The sequence below is a fragment of the Miscanthus floridulus genome, chromosome 5 (genome assembly GCF_019320115.1).
Source record: "Miscanthus floridulus cultivar M001 chromosome 5, ASM1932011v1, whole genome shotgun sequence".
Lineage (NCBI taxonomy): Eukaryota > Viridiplantae > Streptophyta > Magnoliopsida > Poales > Poaceae > Miscanthus > Miscanthus floridulus.
In genome coordinates this window covers 113,418,155-113,441,022 of record NC_089584.1, presented here as the reverse complement: position 1 = coordinate 113,441,022, position 22,868 = coordinate 113,418,155, and the positions used below count along the sequence as shown (strand labels likewise).

General features: G+C 47.3%; 2 protein-coding genes across 2 annotated transcripts; one reads left to right on the top strand and one right to left on the bottom strand.

Moving 5' to 3' along the window:
- Positions 1–5,239: 5,239 nt before the first annotated feature.
- On the bottom strand, positions 5,240–5,635 carry LOC136455144 (uncharacterized). Its single transcript, XM_066455288.1, has one exon. It carries the CDS (start codon positions 5,633–5,635, stop codon positions 5,240–5,242), a length of 396 nt encoding a protein of 131 aa, XP_066311385.1.
- Positions 5,636–18,924: 13,289 nt separating this feature from the next.
- LOC136455143 (pectinesterase inhibitor 10-like) lies at positions 18,925–19,452 on the top strand. The gene has a single exon (XM_066455287.1). It carries the CDS (start codon positions 18,925–18,927, stop codon positions 19,450–19,452), a length of 528 nt encoding a protein of 175 aa, XP_066311384.1.
- Positions 19,453–22,868: the final 3,416 nt, after the last annotated feature.

The following is a 22,868-nucleotide window of genomic DNA, read 5'->3' as shown; positions in this document are numbered from 1 at the left end:
ATCAGTTGTCGGCGTTTGACTCAAGCGTTATGTGGCATGATTAACCTTTTGCGTGACAATTTTTTGGTAACGAACCAAACAGGTCCTAATACGCGTTGAGGATGGCGACGTGCTCAACAAAATGGGAGCGAGCGTATCACAGTTGCTCTCTAGTCCAATTACCTCAACCACTCAACGACATGAACGTAGGCATTCGTATTTTTGAAATGTACCACTTGCACGCTTCAAAATAAGGTAACATCCAATATACTGGTGTGTGCGCTGCCGATCCAGCGTCATCGATCAAAAGTGCAACCATTCATTGAAACAACGGGAGAAAAGGACGAACCGTTCGTTTCATTTCATCATCTCTGAAAAATCTTTGATAGGCCAGAGGAAGCATCCGGCCTGCCGGCCATCTTTGGCTCTATGCAAAAGGTTTGCTGCGCATCCGCTGCATTTTTCTGGTACACCAGGGGCGTCGTCGCGCCAAAATATTGTGAAGCTTTCGGTTATGCCAACAAGAGACAGAAGTTGCTGTCTTTCTGACCAATTATAATTTCCCATAGGTGGACAAGTAACATTACAGTCTGCATCTACGGCCGAATAAGCGTAATTAAGGCTGTTGATTCCGTTTCATTGTTTTTGTTAGAGGTCACAACGAACCTTGTAATATCCTGACGAATTCTGAGGTCACACAGAACCCTCTGCAAATCCGTGCAGTCATGGTTTCAAAACTTGTTGCCACCTCCTAGAGAAACCTGCCAAATAAGACGCCTTAATTCAAGAATGAATCGGATATTATCATATTTCTGACAAATGAAAAAGTTTTTAACCATCATTAATAAGTGCATTTACTGGTCAACTGAACTCAAAGAATAGTTAACATACACATTAATCCTGGTCATGATGCCATATCCGCATCAGCTCGGCTGGAAGCCAGGTGCTTTTTACTGTGCCCTGAATACCCCAGCCCACAGCTCCTATGGCCCTTAGCTGGCTATGCACTAAATTAGCTCATGACCCAAAAATAAAAGTTGTTGCTATACTCAAATACTACAACTTTGCTTAAGGGTGCTTTGCTATGCAAAGACTCTATCACATAGTTCAACCTAGGTCAAACATACCACTTTAAATGATGACTTACACCATAACTAGGGCTTAGAGACCAAACTAGCCTTAGTCATAAATACCAAAGTTGTTCCGTGTGATCTAAACATGTTTAAGGTACTCCCACAGTTCCACAAGCATTTCATACATTGGTTACAAGGAAACCCTAGCATAAGTAAGGCAGTTACGTAATAACACATGCAATATAAGCCAACAAAGGGATAGTAATTGAGATGCTCATGCTCATGCATGCTCAATGATGCTTATGCTCATGCAATGTCAAGGTTAAATACATGCTTAACACCTAGGGTGTTACAATACGACCTCGGATACCCACGACAGACTACATGGGCTATGTCGCCAGGGGTGGTCTATCCCATAAGACGAAGCCTTGCGAAGCACAGCGCTGCTCGGCGCCCCCCGCAAGACACCGAGAAGATATCCTGAAGATACAACATAATCTGTTAGGATATGTTACGATCCCGTGATCCTTGTAATATGTTATTACTTACCGGTTATCTCCTAGATCTAACTGACTTGTAACCCTACCCCCAGCCATATAAGGCGGGTAGGAGACCCCCTCAAAACACATGTAACCCATACGATAGCCAATACAAACCAATAGACCATAGGAGTAGTATATTACATCGTGCAGATGGCCCAAACATGTCTAACTCTTGTGTCTCTGTTGCCTTCTTGTTTTTGATTACGCGCACATCTGCCGATCAATCTACCTTTGTGGTATACCCCTCGGAGGACTGCCGACGATATTCTGTCGACAGGAACGGCCATGAACTTTGCGTAGCATGGTCTTCCCAGGATGGCGTGGTAGGTCCCATGTAATACAACCACCTTGAAGGTGAGGGTTTCTATCCTATAGTTGGTTGGATCTCCAAAGGTGACAGGCAGGTCGATCTGCTCGAGCGATACGGCTTGATTCCCTAGCACGATGCCGTGGAAAGGCGCCTCGATCGGTCGGACGCGTGACCGGTCAATGAGTGGATACCTCCCTGGCTATGGGATGCTATCCGAGTGGTCAGATCGGTCGAAGGTGATGGTGGACTCCGACCACCGGAGGAAAGACGGCATGGCTGGCTCAGCCGCGTAGACCTCGCGACATGTGATCTTTTGGCAACGCTTGGAGTCATAGGCCGCCGTCCCACTGAAGATCATGATGCAGACGTCTGGGGTCAAAAAGCCGCCATTCTTCCCCTTGGCATCATCTGCCGCCAGCTCAGGCTTCTTTCTCTGGTTCCTCTTGTTGGAGCAGCCTGACAAGAACCGCTTCATGAGGGCGTAGTCCTTGTACAGATGCTTGATGGGGAAGGCGTGGTTTGGGCATGGCCCCTCGAGCAGCTTCTTGAAGTGTTCGGGAGCATTCTCGGCTGGTGCCCAGCCACCTTTCCACTCAGCAGTGGCCACGAGCGAGCCCCCATGCTGCTACTTGTTCTTCTTCTTGTTCGGATGGTTAGAGGGGTCCTCGTCGGCGTCCTCATCCTACCTCGCTTTGCCTTTGGAGCGATCAGAAATCACTTCGACCGCCTCCTCGCCTGAGGCATGGATGGTCGTGATGTCAAGGAGCTCCTTGGTGGTCCAAGGGCCCTTACGTCCTAGCTTATGGACCAGGGACTCATAGGTGGTCCCGGACAAGAAGGCTCCGATGACGTTGGTGTCAGCGACATCAGGCAACTCATTGCATTGCCTAGAGAAGAGTCGGATGTACTCACGGAGAGTCTCTCTGGACTTCTGTCAGTAACTTTTTAGATCCCCAAGGTTCCTAGGGTGCATGTAGGTGCCTTGGAAGTTTCCCACAAAGATCTCCTTCAAGTCCGCCCAACTTTGAATCCGGTTGGGCGGAAGGTGCTCCAGCCATGTTCACGCCAAATCGGCCAGGAACAAGGGGAGGTTGTGGATAATGAAGTAATCACTATCCGCGCCATCGGCTTGACAAGCAAGCTAGTAGTCCTCGAGCCACAAGCCAGGGTTCGTCTCCCCAGAGTACTTCAGGATATTGGTTGACGGTCGATACCGCGGCGAGAAAACCACGTTGAGGATGTGCCGACCAAAAGCCTAGGGCCCCGATAGGTCAGGGCTTGGGCTTCGGTCTTCGCCACTATCATAGCGTATGCTGCGACGAGGATGGTAGCCACGGCTGGCCTCCCCTCTCTTGTCACCCCATCTGTGCCTATGGGCATCTAGGGTGTTGCGTGCGTCACGGTTAGGGCTGAGACGCTCATCACCGGGACCATGGCAAGTCCCCCACCATCATGTGGTGCCTAGTGGACGGATACGTTCCGGCCATGTCAACCCGAAGATATGCACTGACTGGCATCGAGCTCGCATCGCCAAGACAGCGAGTTTTTTGCCTATTGCATTGCTGCACGCTCAAGTAGCGTGCGGATCTCATGGTGGGCCCGATGGTCTTTGGGTGTCGTGGGCTTTGGGAGCCTTTGGAGTAGGGCCGCCGTGGCAGCTATGTTCTGGCTTGCCCAGGCAAAGTGCGGGAGTCCTCCGTCGTCCTCGATGATCCTCCGGTTTACGTCGCGGGCGATGGCACATGCACGACCACCATCCCTGCGACGCTCGATCTTGCATTTGAGCTCCGCGCACTCCTGCTCTAGCTTGAGGCACGCATCCTCGAGCTCCTGATGATGTGCCTTTAGCTGTTCCACCTACATGCAGGGAAGGGCCCCCGCATCTTCTTTGACTTCATCATCGAAGTTGTTTGGTGGGGTAGCCCCTCCCTCATGGACGCTTTCGACATGTCCCTTGGGGGTACCTACCATAAAACATTCTCACGAGGGGTGATGGCTCCCCCTACTGGAGTTAGAGTCAAAGATTGACTCTGAATCTCTCGTGAGAAGGTCGTGGAAAGACTCCGCGACATAATCGGCCATTCCCACGAATTCGTCATCTGTGGGAGGCGAGTACATGCGTTGTACCACGAGGTGACCAATGGTCCTCATGGCATTGCATAGACCAAACGGGAACACTATCGGGGCATCCTGGGTGAGATATTCTGGGGAGAGTGGCTCCTCTCCGGCAAACCACGTCATGACGTTGGTGAAGGAGAAGGTGAGGCAGCGCACATCCTCCTAGGACGGTCGGGGTCCTAGGAAGGCATTGAGTTGGCGCTCTAGCCTCCTGTAATCGAAGCCAAGGAGCTGGTCACTCCCAAGGACATGGGCCTCTAGTGCGTGTAGCTATAGCTTCTCGAGGGCTTCGACGATTGCGTCGAGGCCGGTGGAGCAAAGAAGTTGGATGAGGGCAGGAGCCCACGCCAACTCTCCCTCCATGGTGACGATGATGTCTAGGCTCTCAAAGCGCACGTGCACACCCGAGACCTAGCTAACACCATGGCTAGCCATCCGTGGTCTGTTGTGGACGATGAGACGCGCAAAAGGCGCCTACCTGGTGCACCAACTATCGATGTTTTGAACCCCAGCTAGTAAATTTTTAGTTTGTGAGTCTGACTTGGATGGCTGTGCTCGGAGGACACAAGGATTTATACTAGTTCGAGCGAAATGTCCCTACGTCCAGTCTGCTGCTGCTCGTGTTACCGGCACTTGGTTTGTAGTAGGGGTTATAAATAGGCAAGAGAGGGAGAAGGTCCCAAGTCTTTGGTGAAAAGAGTGAGTCTGGTTGAGCTCTCTCTCTACTATTGAGCGCCTAAGCCTTTAGCCGCTTAAACATTTTAGATGTGTGGGAATGTCGACCCTCCTTATGGGGTGCCCTGCTTCCCCTTTTATAGATGAAGGGGAAGATGCAGGTTACATCACACAGAGAGAGAAAGAGAGAGAGACGAGGAGAGGAAGACTTCTAGGATTGTGATGTCTTCCATCTCCTTTGCGTGGGTCCTGTTGGCCCTATAGATGACGACAGGGATGGCTCCATGTCGCTGCCCTATTCATCATTGGCACCATACGTGGGCATCGTCAGCTGGTTGTGGCGTTTCATTCCATCCCAGCGGACAGTATGGCTAGCTGAAGCCTCCGCAGGAGGCCGTACGAGAAGTAGGTAGCATAGCGCTGGCACGCCTGATGCTGTTGGTGATATGTGTCCTCAGACGTGGCCCATCATGGCCGCGGGTCATGTCTAGACGCGCCTGCTCCCCTTCTAGCATCAGAAGTTTGACCCTAGACTCGTACTTTTAGACCCGTAGTGGTTGGGGGCGGTACCGACCTCCGTCGGGCGAGGTGAAGCCCACGCCCTCAGGGTCAAGCGAGGCAAAGCCCGCGCCCTTGGGGTCGGGCGAGGCGGAGCCCATGCTCTCGGGGTCGGGCGAGGCAGAGTCCGAGGCAGAGTATGCGTCCTCGGGGTCGAATGTGACGGGGCTCTCGTCTGAGGGGTTGGGCGAGACAGAGCCCGTGCCCTTGGGGTCGGGTGTGACGGGGCTCTCACCCTTGGGGTCGAGCGAGATGGAGCCCATGCCCTTGGGGTCGGGTGACCCGGATCCTACGTCCTTGAGGTCGGGTGAGACGGAGCCCGTGCCCTCAGGGCCGGGCGAGACCAAGATACACTCTTGACCATCTGAGGGAGTTAGCATTCATGGCCATTAGCTTCCTTGTTCCAGGTATCTCTGATACTGATACACGACAACTACACAAATGATTTTGCAAGGCGGCGCCCTTTTATTAGCTGAGGCGGTCAAAAAATCCAACCGTCTTGAAAAATACTGAGCGATTAACGGAGGCAGTCATTTTTATTTACGGTGGTCAAGAAATGCCCGCCTCTAAAAATAGTTTTGTGGAGGCGGGCACCATAAGACAACCACCTCCAAAAATAGCCTATTTCTGGAGGCGGACGTTTTAAGGTGCCCGCCTCCATAAATCCATTTTTGGAGGCGGGCACACTATAAAGCCCGTCTCCAAAAAAGCCGAGGCCCAACAAGCCCCGGCGAGGCCTGATAGCCGTCTTCATATATATACATGAACTTAGGGTTCAACACTGCCATCTCTCTTCCTCTCCCTCTCCCTCCTCAGCTGAGCAGCGCCTCTCTTTCTTTCTCTCCCTCAACAAAGCGACGCCTCCTCTCTCCCTCCCTTCATCCATCAGCAGAGCGACCCCTTCTCTCCCACTCACGCATGCTCCTCTCCTCCTCCCACATACGTGCAGTGCGAGCCATGGCCGAGACCACCTCAAGCTCCTCTGCCGCCTATGGCTTCTCCATCCGTGCTGTGCTCCTTGTGACGTTGCTCATGTGCACCGTGTGCCTTTTCGGCTTCGGGGAGGCTTCGATGGTGGTGGCCAGGGCCCAGATCTGGCGTCGCCTCCGTCCTTGTCTTCACCGATGGTGGTGGCGGATCTAGCCCCTTCCTCCTCACTAGCGGCGAATCTAGCCCCTTCCACCTCGTCGACGGCAGATCTGGCCCCCTCCTCCTCGTCGGCCGTGGATCTGGCCCCTCCTCCTCACCGACGGCAGATCTGTGTAACACCCTCGGTGTTACACCTTAATCAAAATACTAAACCATGTCATGAGCATCATGTTTATGTATTATTGCATGTGGTAAATGTGAAATTAAATTTTAATGCACTAATTCTCAAATTGAGCTCTAATTTATTACCTGTCCAAGTTGTCATTCCAGCACGTCATCTCTCTCTACGTGAGAGCTCCATAGCCACAAAGTCAAATGATAAATTATTGTCATTCACTAATTATTAGCATATAACTTGACAAGATTTATATCTCCATCAATCTCGCGACGCGCCACTGTCATCTCTCGTTGTTCTAATTATCCCGCCTTTACTTCGCTTGCTAATCACCTTACAAAATTATCAGTGCACGACGCGCTACCACTGCCATAGTGTGTCGCACACGCTATGCATTAATCTCAATCACAAGTTCAGCCGCTGAGCACGCCGCTCGCTCACTGCTCTACAAACGCAGTGTACGCACCCTTTCCTCACGTCAGCCTGTAGCTGTGAAGAGCTTCCTCACGTCAGCACTGTAGCAATATGGAGTTCCCCACCCTGACACTATAGCAGCGTAGGAAACACTGTTCACGCGTGGGAACACTGTAGCTCCACAGAAAAACACTGTCCATCCACAACAGCACATCGTTCCCGCGGCACTTTATTACCTTTAAGCAAGCTACTTAGCCACTAACCTTACGACGCGTCGTTGTCGCGCCTTTGCCGCAGAAAAACACTGTTCATCCACAACAGCACGCCGTTCCCGCGGTACTTTATTACCTTTAAGCAAGCTACTTAGACACTAACCTTACGACGCGTCGCTGTCGCGCCTTTGCTTCTCCATTTCCTGCGTCTCCTGTCTTTAAAAGGACACGCCGAGCCGCCGAGCCATCCCGCTCCACTGAATCAAGTTCTTCTGTTCTTGCCCGAGAGAGCTGCGTCTATCGATTTCTCCCCGAGTTATAATCAGCTGAGGTAGCTAGTTTACAATTGATCTTCTCATTCTCTAATGTTTTTTGACCTATGGTCTCCTCCCCATTAATTTCTTGACCTGCATGAATGAACCAGCACCCCACCGCCAAGCACGTTCAGCCCAAAGCCCACTCCAGTTTTGATGTGCTCGTAAGTCCAAGACCACTCAAAGTTCATCCTTGAATTAATTCTCTCATGACCAAAGACCACACCACCGCATACGGCACGGAGCCAGAGGACAACCATGCCAACTCGTTTCGTGCTTCTAGACTACCTAGCTTGTCATGACCACCCACAACCAGTGCTATATATGGTTCTGCTCCGCTCCACGTAGGGCAAGCAATTGCTAAGCTCCCTGGTGTCTCTCCTCTTGCATTGCCTTCGCACATCGATCATCGTAGGCAACACTTCATTCAATTCCGAGGTAGCTAGCCTGTAAGAATTCCTTCATTCTTCTTCTTTATTATTTTCTTGACCCGCGGTCTCATCTAGTATTTCTAGACCCATAGTCATGTGCAAGTCAACAAGTCCAATAGCGTGATTAGCCTCCTCCAATAATATTATTTTCTTCATCTCTAGAGCTCATTTCAATTTATTTATTTATTGTGAAATAAATTTTGTTAGATTCCTAAATTCATGATCTATCTGTTAGTGTAATTAGTTTGTATAGTTCAGTGATACCTTTAGGATTACTTTATTATTTCAAGATGCGTATTATTATTATGGTTATTTAGAGAATGAATTTTTATGATGCATTGGTAGAAGTGCTAGCCCTAGAATTCTTTTACAGTAGGTTCATTGTATTATTATGTGCTCACTATAATTTTTGTGGCCTTAGAATAGGTTGATAAATATGGTAGCTAGTGCACCTTGTTTTATCATATATATAGTAAATTGATATCAGCAATAAGGATGCCTTTAGTTGCTAAGATAATACATGAAATGTTTTATACCTGTTTAGTGGGAATAATAGGTAACTTTGCGTATTAGTCATTAGAGTTAGCTTAGTAGCTTGGTAGATGTATTCTTATTTTAAGAGTTGTGGTTGCCTATATATTAATTATTGCATCATCATCACCGCATGCATATAGAGGACGAACCATTGGAGATCGTGACCTTCGGCGAGTAGGAGTACGACGAAGTCGTCGAAGAGTACGAGGAGATCCTCGTGTAGGAGGACGTTTCGGAGCCGCCCGTCACTGACTTTGCTGACACCGTGCCTGCCCAAGGCAAGCCCCGATGTATAACCCTTACTTTGAATAATAACTTGATATATATCTATGATGTGTATTTACGTTACAGGCATTTTATGGAAACTACATGCATAAATATATCTACCTATGAGTCCTACTAGTACAGGTCAAGTAGCTGCTATGCTTAGGATATCGGTAGCGTGAGTAACCTGTCGTTACTCGCAAATAGGTGATAAAATATGATCACGCATGATAAAATAGTAAAGGTAAATGGTGACCGGGTAGGGATATGGTTGGGTTCTGGTGGGTGTAAAGGGTTGTGTCCTGCGGCCAACAGGGCATAGCTTGGTTACACTTTTTCCCTGTCTGTGTCAATTAAGGACCGGTCATTGCATATGGCTCTAGGCAAGTCATAGATCTATTGTTCCGAGCACATACTTGGGTATGGGCGCATGGAAGACTTGTTGCTCTCTTGTTGCGGATCCAGCTCTTTCCGGACCGACTGATGGGAAGAGGAGGTGGTGGAGGTCCTTGCACCACACTGAGTCCGGGACTCAGGATGTGGGGGCTTGGAGTCCAAGTTTGGACGGGGAACTGGACACCCGGGACAGGAGAGTGATGGGTTAGTCCTGCTTGTGCCTGGGGTACAAGCAGGGCGTGTGTCTTCGGGGCACCCAGCTGGGCACATTGATTCGCGAATCGTCGGGAAATCCGGTACGGCTTGTCTGCGGTTTAGCACCGTAGTAAGAACTAAAAGTTGAAAGAAGAAAAAATGGAACTGATTGCTCAACTCTTGCTTGAAAGTAGAATAGGTGCTTATATAGACTGGCTAGATGATAACTTAATACGGCTGATAATAATAATACATAAATAAGGACTCACTATTAGTATTACTTTTTGCCAAAAGAAACTAGCAAACCATAAAGCTTCTCATATTCCTTGGAGTCGGGAAATTATTTCCACTAGTCGGATAAGTCTTGCGAGTACATTGTGTACTCAGGGTTTATTTACCCCTGTTGCAGGTGATGCTTGAAGAGTACCTTTGTGTGGAGGATCCTTCTGGTGGGCTCAGACGGAATCCTAGCCCCTTACCGCTAGATGTTATTTTTAAATTCCGCTGTTATCATTCCGCACTCTGATATTTGGTATTGTAATAATGTACTTTTAAGAAACTCTGATGTATGAAATGGATAAGTATTGTAACTCGTTCTCATTATTGGATCCTTGGAAAAAATGTGGATCTTTTGAGTTCTCCCTTGGGGTGTGCCCGACGGATACCGCCCGCTGTAGCTTGCTTTCGGGGTGCTTAGTGTCTGGTGGAAGACGAGCGCCTCCATAAGTGTGCTATGTCAGGCGGTTCTGCCACAGTTGGTACCAGAGCCAATAATGGTTACGAGTTCATCACTCTTTTCAAAAACTTAAAAATTTGACCAACAAAAGTTTTGCGAATAGTAGGATGTGATTATATTAGGTAAATAAATATAAGCCCTAGCAATATGGTATATCTAGGATAGCGGCACTGGTTTTATCTAATCAGTTTTCTGCAGGTACACTGACTTACGTTGCGTAAGAAATCACTTAGTATACGGAAAGTGAGTGTGCGATGTGCCGAAAAGTTTTCCGAATGCCGCTATATTCCGGCTTGAGTGAATGTTTAGGTCGAAGCATGCATCATGATAATAGCATCTTACTTCAACTGAAATCCCCCTTCATGTATAATTGAATTAGTAAATTTATAGGACTAACTAACGAAATGCTTTAATAAATGTGCTGTCATTTCTCTAATCCCTTGATTCTGATCGGGAGGGTGCTCTAATGGATGGTTCATATCTCCTATAGATGAATCTAAGGTCCGAACGTGGGAGCACTAGTGCGGGGGCAGCTCATGGTCTTGGCGAGGGCCAAGGCGAGAGTGGCCGGGCCCATGAGCCCAACAGGGAGAGCCATGGGGCTCCACTTCTGGCTCCTCCGCCACTACCTCCACCGATGACTCCCGCAGAGATAATGGCTGAGCTGTTGGCTGCTCGCCGGGAGTCAGCTGCTGCTCGCCAGGAAATAGCTCGTGCCATGGACATTATGGCACAGGCTGCCGCGGGCCTCGCCCGCGGAGGCCATAGGGGCAACGGTGGGAATGGGGGTGGTGCCCACCGCCCTGAGGGACAGTCCTCTTACTAGGACTTCCTCAAGACTCACCCACCTATGTTCATGCCGTCTAACGAGCCCCTAGAGGCGGAGCACTGGCTTCGCACCCTAGAGCAAAAATTTTGGCTGCTCGGAGTGATCGACGAGCAAAAGGTGTACTTTGCAGCGCAACAGCCTTTGGGGTCCGCAGGTGCCTGGTGGGAAACCTTCTAGGCCATGGAGCAGCCAGATCATCCAGCAACATGGCAGGAGTTCTCCACCGCTTTTTGAGAGTTCTTTATCCCTGCTGGTGTCATCAACCAGAAGGTGACCGAGTTCCTAGAGCTACACTAGGGGAACAGGACAGTGATGGAATATGTGAACAAGTTCAATCACTTGGCTCAATATGCTGGCATCCATGTGGACTCTAATGACAAGAAGAAGGACCGCTTCTTTCGTGGTCTCGCTCCCATCCTTCAAGAGAAGCTGTACATGGCAAACTATCGGACCTTTGGAGCACTGATGAATGCCGCCATTGCCATGGAGGGTTTTCAGCGGGAGTCTCAGGCTGATTGGAAGAGGAAGTGGGTGGCCGCAGGGTCTTCTAGCCACCCTCACACTCAGAAGGTTCAGGTTGTCCGATGGGGGCCCTATCAGTCATCGGGCGGGCCTTCGTTCCGGCAGCCCCAGCAGACTTTGTAGACTTTCTCCACACAGTACCGTGCACCTCCTCAGCAGGTGCAGCCCCAGCAACATCAGGGACAGCAGGTTCCACCTCGTTAAGGGTTTGGGAACAAGCCTGGTGCTTGCTTCAAGTGTGGCAAATATGGCCACTATGCCAGGGAGTGTCCCCAGCATCAGCTAGCTCAGTCTGCTCAACCGTCAGCAAACTCTAGGCTTATCAAGAGGACCATCATCAAGAAGAAAGTGCCCAGTAGGTCTGGTCAGGTGCGCTTCACGGATGCTCAGCAGGTTGTGCAGCAGGAGGCGGTTATGGCTGGTATGTTTACCATCGACTCCCATCCAGCTTTGGTGTTGTTCGATTCTGGTGCATCACATTCCTTTATGAGCATGGGGTTTGTAGAGTGGCATAACTTATCACTTATGGCTATACCATATGCCTATAAGATTCATACTACGGGTTCCCAAATGTTCATCAATACCCGCACAGATACAGTAAGTCTGGTATTAGCCACCCACACTTACCGCCTACAGTTCATGGTCATGCCTGGGCAAGGCATTGATGCTATTCTTAGAATGAACTGGTTATGGGTGTATGGGGTAGTATTGGATATATAGAGGAGAAGTGTGGAGTTACGGCTTCCTTCTTCTGAGGATAGGATGTCTCTTATTATACCCTCAGAACCGGTCTTACCTATTGCTGCCCATGCTAAAGTCGTTCCCGATCTTACCTCCATTCCGGTAGTATATGGATTCCCGGATGTTTTCCCTGAAGATCTTCCTGGGTTGCCACCGGACCGTGAGGTAGAATTCTCCATTGAGCTTGAGCCTGGTACTGCTCCTATCTCTAGACGTCCGTATCGTATGGCTCCAAGAGAACTAGCTGAAATGAAGAAGTAGCTGGAAGAATTGATGGACAAGGGTTTCATCCGTCCAAGTTCTTCACCATGGGGTTGCCTAGCCATTTTTGTGAAGAAGAAGGATGGTACTCTGCGGATGTGTGTGGATTACCGCCCTCTTAATGCGGTAACAGTTAAGAACAAGTATCCTTTGCCCCGCATAGATACTTTGTTCGATCAGCTAGCTAGTGCCAAGGTGTTCTCGAAGATAGATCTCTGATCAGGCTATCATCAGATCAAGATCAGGCCACATGATATACCAAAGATAACTTTCTCTACTAGGTATGGGTTGTATGAGTACCTAGTGATGTCTTTTGGTCTCACCAATGCTCCTGCCTTCTTCATGTACTTGATGAATTTAGTTTTCATGCTAGAGCTGGATAAGTTTGTGGTAGTTCTCATTGATGACATTCTGATCTATTCCAAGAATGACGAAGAGCATGCCAGACATCTTCGGATAGTATTAACTCGACTAAGGAAGCATAAGTTGTATGCTAAATTCAGCAAGTGCGAGTTTTGGTTAGATCGAGTATAGTTTTTGGGGCATGTGTTGACACCTGAAGGCGTTTCTATAGATCCCAGCAAGGTGCGAGATGTATTGGATTGGAAGTCTCCTAAGTCTGTGCATCAGATTTGTTAGTTCCTTGGTCTGGCTAGATACTATCGGCGTTTCATTCCTGATTTCTCTAAGATAGCCTAGCCAATGATCAAGCTGCTCCAAAAAGAAACTAAGTTTGACTGGAGCCTAGCTTGTGAAGAAGCTTTCCAAGCTCTGAAGACTTTTCTGACCACTGCCCCTGTGTTGGCCCAACCGGATATTGACCGACCCTTTGATGTATATTGTGATGCCTCGAAGATGGGGCTGGGTGTGTGCTTATGCAAGATGGACGTGTGATAGCTTATGCTTCGCGCCAACTAAAGAAGCATGAGGTGAATTACCCCACCCATGACTTAGAGCTAGCTACTGTAGTCCACTCTCTGAAGATTTGGAGGCACTATCTATTGGGCAACAAAGTGCATATCTTTACAGACCACAAGAGTCTCAAATATATTTTCACTCAGTCTGAGCTGAACATGAGGCAAAGGAGATGGTTAGAGTTGATAAAGGATTATAACTTGGAAGTCCATTATCACCTAGGAAAGGCCAATGTTGTAGCAGATGCTTTGAGCCATAAGTCATATCAGGTTGAAGAAGCACCTTTGTCTCTCAACCATGCAGAGGTATTGGCTCACATTGCATTGACCTCAGAATTGGTGGAGCAGATTATTCGGGAGCAAAAGGAAGACCCCGAAGAGATTCCTCACATCAGAAAGTTGATGGCTGAAGGGCATGGCCCTCACTTTAGTGTTGATGAACATGGAGTGGTGAGATATAAGGATAGACTGGTGGTTCCATCCAATGAAGAGCTAAAAAGAAAGATTTTGAATGAAGCTCACCATTCAAAACTGTCTATTCATCCTGGCAGTAACAAGATGTATCATGATCTGCGCCACTTATACTGGTGGTCTAACATGAAGCAGGACATCACCCGACACGTCGCAGAGTGCGACACTTGTGGTAGGGTTAAAGTAGATCATATGCGTACCCCAGGATATTTGCAGCCCTTGCCCATTCCTGTTTGGAAATGGGAGGATATTTTCATGGACTTCATTGTGGGTTTACCCCGCACCTCCACGGGCTTTGATTCTATTTGGGTCATTGTGGACCGTCTCACCAAGTCTGCCCATTTTATCCCAGTGGACACTAGATATACTACCAAGAAGTATGCTGAGATATACTTTGATCGGATTGTGACCCTACATGGAGTTCCCCTGACAATCATCTCTGATAGGGGATCCATTTTTATGTCTTGTTTCTGGGAGTGACTCCAGGAGTGCCTTGGGACAAGTCTCCTCCGCAGTTCAGCTTATCACCCCTAGACTGATGGTCAAACAGAAAGGGTGAACCAGGTGCTCGAAGACATGTTGCGAGCTTGTACCATTTCTTTTCCTGAGAAGTGGGATGACTGCCTAAAGTTAGCTAAATTCTCTTACAATAATAGCTATCAGGAAAGCATCCGCATGGCACCATTTGAAGCTCTATATGGAAGAAAGTGTAGGACGCCACTCAACTGGGTTGAAGTGGGGGACCGCGAATACTTTGGGCCTGAATTCATAAAAGAGGCTCGAGAGAAAGTAAGTATTATTCGAAGTCACTTGAAGGCAGCTCAAAGCCGATAGAAAACTTATGCTGATAAGCGGAGAAGGCCCTTGGAGTTTGCAGCTGGAGATCATGTATATCTCAAGGTGTCTCCGATGAGAGGGGTGCATCGGTTTGGTGTCCATGGCAAGCTAGCCCCTCGATATGTGGGTCCGTACAAGGTTCTGGAGCAGTGTGGTCCAGTTGCTTATCGTCTCCAGCTTCCTGATATTTTATCTGTGGTACACAATGTGTTTCACGTATCACAGTTGAGGAAATGTTTGCGGGTTCTTGATGAAGCTGTGGAAATTGAAGAGCTTCCCCTCCAGCCAGATTTGACTTATGTGGAGCACCCTATCAAAATCTTGGATGAGAAGGAGAGAGTGACCAGGAACATACAAGGTGCAGTGGCAAAATCATTCTGAGGCTGAAGCCACGTGGGAACAAGAGAGTTACCTATTGAAGCATTACCCCCATCTCCTCTCTGGTTCTGATAGTTAGTTGCTGCATCGAAATGTATTTCCTACCTCCTTCTCACACTAGGCACATGAAATCTTGGGTCGAGATTTTGTTTTAGGGGGATAGATTTGTAACACCTTCGGTGTTACGCCTTAATCAAAATACTAAACCATGTTATGCACATCATGTTTATGTATTATTGCATGTGGTAAATGAGAAATTAAATTTTAACGCACTAATTCTCAAATTGAGCTCTAATTTATTCCTTGTCCAAGTTGTCCTTCTAGCACGTCATCTCTCTCCACGTGAGAGCTCCATAGCCACAAAGTCAAATGATAAATTATTGTCATTCACTAATTATTAGCATACAACTTGACAAGATTTATATCTCCATCAATCTCGCGACGCGCCACTGTCATCTCTCATTGTTCTAATTATCCCGCCATTACTTCGCTTGCTAATCACCTTGCAAAATTATCAGTGCACGACGCGCTACCACTGCCATAGTGTGTCGCACACGCTACGCATTAATCTCAATCACAAGTTCGGTCGCTGAGCACGCCGCTCGCTCACTGTTCTACAAACGCAGTGCACGCACCCTTTCCTCACGTCAGCCTATAGCTGCGAAGATTTTCCTCACGGCGGCACTGTAGCAATGCAGGTTTTCCACACAACGGAAATGTAGCAGCGCAGAAAATACTGTTCACGCGTGGAAACACTGTAGCTCTGCAGAAAAACACTATTCATCCGCGACAGCACGCCATTCCCGCGGCGCTTTATTACCTTTAAGCAAGCTGCTTAGCCACTAACCTTACGACGCGTCGCTGTCGTGTCTTTGCTTCTCCATTTCCTACGTCTCCTGTCTTTAAAAGGATACGCCGAGCCGCCGAGCCACCCCGGTCCGCTGCTCACTTGTTTCTTCCTCTCAAATCAAGTTTTTCTGTTCTTGCCCGAGAGAGCTGCGTCTATCGATTTCTCCCCGAGCTATAATCAGCTGAGGTAGCTAGTTTACAATTGATCTTCTCATTCTCTAATGTTTCCTTGACCTGTGGTCTCCTCCCCCATTAATTCCTTGACCTGCATGAATGAACCAGCACCCCACCACCAAGCACGTTCAGCCCAAAGCCCACTCCAGTCCTGATGTGCTCGTAAGTCTAAGGCCACTCAAAGTTCATCCTTGAATTAATTCTCTCATGACCAAAGACCACACCACCACATACGGCACGGAGCCAGAGGACAACCCTGCCAACTCGTTTTGTGCTTCTAGACTACCTAGCTTGTCATGACCACCCACAACCAGTGCTATATATGGTTCTGCTCCGCTCCACGTAGGGCAAGCAATTGCTAAGCTCCCTGGTGTCTCTCCTCTTGCATTGCCTCCGCACATCGATCACCGTAGGCGGCACTTCATTCAATTTCGAGGTAGCTAGCCTGCAAGAATTCCTTCATTCTTCTTCTTTATTATTTTCTTGACCCATGGTCTCATCTAGTATTTCTAGACCCACAGTCATGTGCAAGTCAATAAGTCCAATAGCATGATTAGCCTCCTCCAATAATATTATTTTCTTCATCTCTAGAGCTCATTTGAATTTATTTATTTATTGTGAAATAAATTTTATTAGATTCCTAAATTCATGATCTATCTGTTAGTGTAATTAGTTTGTATAGTTCAGTGATATCTTTAGGATTACTTTATTATTTCAAGATGCGTATTATTATTATGGTTATTTATAGAATGAATTTTTATGATGCATTGGTAGAAGTGCTAGCCCTAGAATTATTTTACAGTAGGTTCATTGTATTATTATATGCTCACTGTAATTTTTGTGGCCTTAGAATAGGTTGATAAATATGGTAGCTAGTGCACCTTGTTTTATCATATATATAGTAAATTGATATCAGCAATAAGGATGCCTTTAGTTGCTAAGATAATACATAAAATGTTTCATACCTGTTTAGTGGGAATAATAGGTAACTTTGCGTATTAGTTATTAGAGTTAGCTTAGTAGCTTGGTAGATGTATTCTTATTTTAAGAGTTGCGGTTGCCTATATATTAATTATTGCATCATCATCACTACATGCATATAGAGGACGAGCCACTGGAGATCGTGACCTTCGGTGAGCAGGAGTACGACGAAGTCGTCGAAGAGTACGAGGAGATCCTCGTGTAGGAGGACGTTCCGGAGCCGCCCGTCACTGACTTTGCTGACACCGTGCCTGCCCAAGGCAAGCCCCGGTGCATAACCCTTACTTTGAATAATAACTGGATATATATCTATGATGTGCATTTACGTTACAGGTATTTTATGGAAACTACATGCATAAATATATCTACCTATGAGTCCTACTAGTATAGATCGAGTAGCTGCTATGCTCATGATATCGGTAGCGTGAGTAACCTGCCGTTACTCGCAAATAGGTGATAAAATATGATCACGCATGATAAAATAGTAAAGGTAAATGGTGACCGGGTAGGGATATGGTTGGGTTCTGGTGGGTGTAAAGGGTTGTGTCCTGCGGCCAACAGGGCATAGCTCGGTTACACTTTTTCCCTGTCTATGTCAATTAAGGACCGGTCGTTGCATATGGCTCTAGGCAAGTCACAGATCTATTATTCCGAGCACATACTTGGGTATGGGCGCAGGGAAGACTTGTTGCTCTCTTATCGCGGATCCGGCTCTTTTTGGACCGACTGATGGGAAGAGGAGGTGGTGGAGGCCTTGCACCATACTGAGTCCGGGACTCAAGATGTGGGTTGCTTGGAGTCTAAGTTTGGACGGGGACCTGGACACCCAGGACAGGTGAGTGATGGGTTAGTCCTGCTTGTGCCTGGGGTACAAGCGGGGCATGTGTCTTCGGGGCACCCAGCTAGGCACATTGATTCGTGAATCGCCGGGAAATCCGGTACGGCTTGTCTGTGGTTTAGCACCATAGTAAGAACTGAAAGTTGAAAGGAGAAGAAATGGAACTGATTGCTCAACTCTTGCTTGAAAGTAGAATAGGTGCTTATATAGACTGGCTAGATGATAACTTAATACGGCTGATAATAATAATACATAAATAAGGACTCACTATTAGTATTACTTTTTGCCAAAAGAAACCAGCAAACCATAAAGCTTCTCATATTCTTTGGAGTCGGGAAATTATTCCCACTAGTCGGATAAGTCTTGTGAGTACATTGTATACTCAGGGTTTATTTACCTCTGTTGCAGGTGATGCTTGAAGAGTACCTTTGTGTGGAGGATCCTTCTGGTGGGCTCAGACGAAATCCTCGCCCCTTACCGCTAGATGTTATTTTTAAATTCCGCTGTTATCACTCCGCACTCTGATATTTGGTATTGTAATAATGTACTTTTAAGAAACTCTGATGTATGAAATGGATAAGTATTGTAACTCGTTCTCATTATTGGATCCTTGGGAAAAATGTGGATCTTTCGGGTTCTCCCTTGGGGTGTGCCTGACGGATACCGCCCGCTGTAGCTTGCTTTCGGGGTGCTTAGTGTCTGGTGGAAGACGAGCGCCTCCGTAAGTGTGCTATTTCGGGCGGTTCTGCCACAATCTGGCCCCCACGTCCTCATCGGCGGTGGATCTAGCCCCCTCCCTGCTCGACTCCGTCCTCTCGGTGGCGCTCCCGGGGCTTGGATCTTAGCGACAGCGCTGGGGCGATAGTTGGAGCTGGGGCAGCGGATCAGGGCGAGCGGATCAACAGTAGCAGCGTCGTGGCGAGTGGATCGACAGCAGCGGTGTGAGGCCTAGATTCAGGCTCGTGCTGCCAGATCTAGGCCAGTGTGGGCTTTTTCTTTTTTTCTTTATTTTAATCGATTTATGGAGGTGGGCAAAGCAACTGCCTCTGTTAATTTGTACTTAACGTGACCTTTGGTTGGAGGCGGTTGCAATGCCTACCTCCAAAAATAAAAAATGACCGTCTCCATTAGGTTTTTCATAGTAGTGGTGGCAGAGCTCGTCGCCGCAGATCTGAGCGCCGAGGCCGGCGTCACAGATCTTCCTAGCGCCGAGCTCGGTGCCTCAGATCTCGGCGCCGAGGTATTAAATCTATACCCCACGCCGTCATCTTCCTCACTCTCTATCTCGCTCTCTGCTCAGTCACCCGCGCCACCGATGCACGCCCGCGGTGCCATCCCACCGCCTTCGGCCGCCATCCACCGTGCTTGCCCTTCCTTCCACCTCCCCGCGCCACGGGCTCTGTTCTCGCTCCCTTCCCTCCTCGCCCGCGTGCCCCGGCCGCCCTCGTCGCCCCCTTCCCTCGTCCTCCACAGTTACCGGCGACGAGAGCAGCCCCCATCGCTCCAAGGCGGGCCCATGGGTCGGCGGGCCTCCGGGCCTCGATCCTGGCGGCGCCCCCGCGCCCCTCCGCCACCCCTGACGCCGCCCAACACCTCCTTGCCACCGTCGTCCACCAACAGCAAGGTTGTTTTATTAGTTTAGGTAATTTAGTATTTTAGTTATTCAGGTTTTTTAGTTTATGTAATGTAGCAAATTTAGTTTATTTAGTTAGATAGATAGTTAGGTAAATTAGTTAGCAAATTTAGTTAGAATAGTTAGCAAATGTATTTTGAAATTGCAGTTAGATGTTTAGATAGATAGTTAGATAGTTATTTAGTTAGCAAATGTAGTTAGAAATTGTAGTTAGATGTTTAGATTGGTAGTTAGATAGTTAGATAATTATTTAGTTAGGTAATTTAGTTCTTTGGCCAATTTAGATAGTGAGATAATGTGGGTAGATATTTTTGTGTAATATACCCGTAGTAACTTTCGTGTTGTGCATACCAGCTAGATGGTTGAATACATGTTTGTATCGTATTGTTATGTCATATTGTAACTGTGGATGCTTGTAAGATGTTTGATTGCAAATACGACCGTACCTGTAAATTCATTACAACATGTGTTGTCCAATCGTATCGTACTCAGGCTTTGCAGATGAATTTATAAGTGCTAATTATTGTATATTGTTCTAATTCTCAGAGACAATCAATCATCATGTGTAAATTTGGCTAGTAAATAAATATTGATCCTAACAGAATGACAGCAGCAATTTATCTTGTCATATGTGCAGTACATTTATAGCATCTAGTCTTTTCAGTGATTTATCATGTCACCGCCCTATCGTACACTGCCGAATAGGCTTTTCAGTAATCGAATCTAAGTTTTTCAGTGTCCTTCGAAATAGGCTTTTCAATGATACTAAGTAGGCTTTTCAAGAGCATTTACTCCACAATACAACGGCTACTAAACCTGCCTCCGCCTATATATACACAATGCTGGATGCATTGCTACTTACTTCTCAACGAATATTTGCTTTCGTTGGAGTAGGAATGTCTGGAGGGTCGTCCAAAGGGAAGGGTTTCGGCATTGGGAGAGTAAGGAGAGAGACAATGGGTCGAATGCATTTCCCGTCAACAGGCCCTTCCTATAATTAAACCAATTTCGTTGTAAGTACCGAAAGCAATGAACATTAAACCCTAAACTTAGGGTTTTCTATTTGTTGCACATCAATGAACCCATAACATAACACGATGGACAGAGATTACCTTGGTTTACTAGATTTATCATGCCTTGGCATCCTACGGTTGCATAATACAAATATTAATAATTGCTTAAAACACTAAGTAATGACGTACCTACAGTTGCAAAATACACATAATATATACCAAATCAATGCGTAAAAAAATGAGGAGGGGAGAGAGGATACCTTGCTCTCGAAGGTTTATGGATCAAATCAAAGTTTTCAAGGTCAAATTCGTCGATTCAAAAGATTGGACGGGTTGGAGAGAGGAAGAACCCGAGAGGAAGGAGTAACAAATGAAAGAAGCCCCAGCTAGGAAAACTTGGTCGTGGCTTTTGAATCCGAGCTCGGCGCTAGGGTTTATGGCGCTAAGCTTGGTGCCAAGATCCGTGGCACCGAGGTACCAACCACGTTAGCGCCACCTCGGCTGCTCCGCTGTCCCCGGCCACGCACCTCTGCGCCATGACCTATAGCGAGACGTGTTACCAGTGCCGTGGTTCATAGCGCCGACCCCTAGCGTCTAAATTTTGGTTTACGACATCCAAGGGTGTAAATGTAAATATTTTACAAAAAGGGCTAAATTGAAAAAAAAACTCAACAGTATTGCTGCTGTATTGTATAATATATACTACTCTTCAGTGAGTTTCTACGCACCCCTTCGGTGACCTCGTGCCATTTTGACAAGTTCCGCTCGTCGCCCCAGCCGTTCGTGCCCAGCCCCTCTTGCTCTGGCGTCAAAGTATGCAGCTATCGATCGATTCCAGGTGATTTATCGGCGTTTGACCTGGGGGATCCTCCAATTTTGGCGTGTCATATTAGGGCTCTACGGATGGCGACTGGCCAGGCAAAATGTGCGGAACAAATTCACACTTGTTCCATCTTTCCATGGTTCAATTCTACAATAATCTGCCGAACTGCACTTTTGTTCTGGAATTCTTACCAGCCGGTCGCACCTTGATCACATTCTCCAGTTAGTTAGCTACCTGATCTAACTCAATCGAGGCACTATTTTTTCGGAGTTCTAAACACCCATAAAGGGTATTTCCATTGAAATACCCAAACAGGATATTCGCTTAAAAATATCATGGCTTTGCAAAATCATGAGGTGTTTGGACGTGAATTTTGATTAGTTTTGTAAACCATATTATTCCTAAAACTAGTCTTTTGGGTGGAACTAGACATTGTCGTGTTATTCCTAAAACTAGTCTTTTGGGTGGAACTAGACATTGTCGTGCACAATCAGCCCTTTTGGTTTGACAAGTTCTGTCCATCAAATTGAACTCAGTCTAGAAATGAGATGGACTCGGCCATACTCCCCGCCCCACATAATTCACGTGTTTCCAGGAATCCAGGATATATTGAGTAGAGCAGTCAAATTAAACTTGTTCCAAAATCATTGAAGTTGTTAAGATGAGAAGTAAACGGCATCTGGCTTTCCCTTTGACCGTTCATCCGCTCAGCCGTCCAAGAATCGCATTTCATCGGGAAAGGTACTGCCAGACTCCGTTCACCAACATTTGCAAAGGCAACATATACGACGGGCTCAGTGGCGATCAAGAATAATAGAAAATTGCAATCACGCACTGAAAGAACGGGATAAAAGACGGACAATTTCTATCCAGAAATCTTTTCATCGGCCTGTGCAAGCATCAGCCTGCCGGCCACACTTTGGCTCCGTGCAGAAAGAACCTTCTGTGTGCAAGCCGTCCTTTATGTGCATTTTCTGGAACATCATGCACCAAAAGCTTATCTGCCTGGCAAGCTTTCGGCAGTCCCGACAAAGGAGCCAGTTGAGCAAGTGCATCCAAAACCTGCCCTTCCGGACCATTTTTTTTTGAACATCGGACCCATTTTCTATTAGTGAACAAATGGCATAATCATTTGCGCCTCCACTCAAGAAGAAAAGAGAGAGAACAGTCAGACCCTTCCAAATGTGTTTAAATAAGCACGTTGTGTTAGAGCCAGGTTTAAACCGAAGTGTTTGCTAACTTCCAAGGATTCCAGGAGAGCAGTGCAATCGTCTGCACATTCTTTCTGACATTCCTTTGAAGCTTTTAGTGTCTGTGCAAGTGAGAGAAACCCTGCTTCATCATCATTTATTTTTCAAAAGGGCAAGAACATTGTCGCGCATATTGAGTTGATCCTGTTTTTATGGCAAAACCGGGTCTAAAAACCAAAAACTGCTCGGCTAAAAGAGCGGCATGAATAATCAGGTTTCCCAAGGACAAACCAATTCATGGTCAAACAATGGGTACATTCAAGGGGACTCAAAGCATCCTTACGTAATATCCTTGTCATGATGCCAAGTCCACATCATCTGAGCTAGCAGCCAGGCCCA

Bases quoted from the DNA above. Each gene is read 5' to 3' on its own strand.
- LOC136455144 (XM_066455288.1), bottom strand. From the start codon at position 5,635: ATGCTAACTCCCTCAGATGGTCAAGAGTGTATCTTGGTCTCGCCCGGC.
- LOC136455143 (XM_066455287.1), top strand. From the start codon at position 18,925: ATGACCGTCTCCATTAGGTTTTTCATAGTAGTGGTGGCAGAGCTCGTC.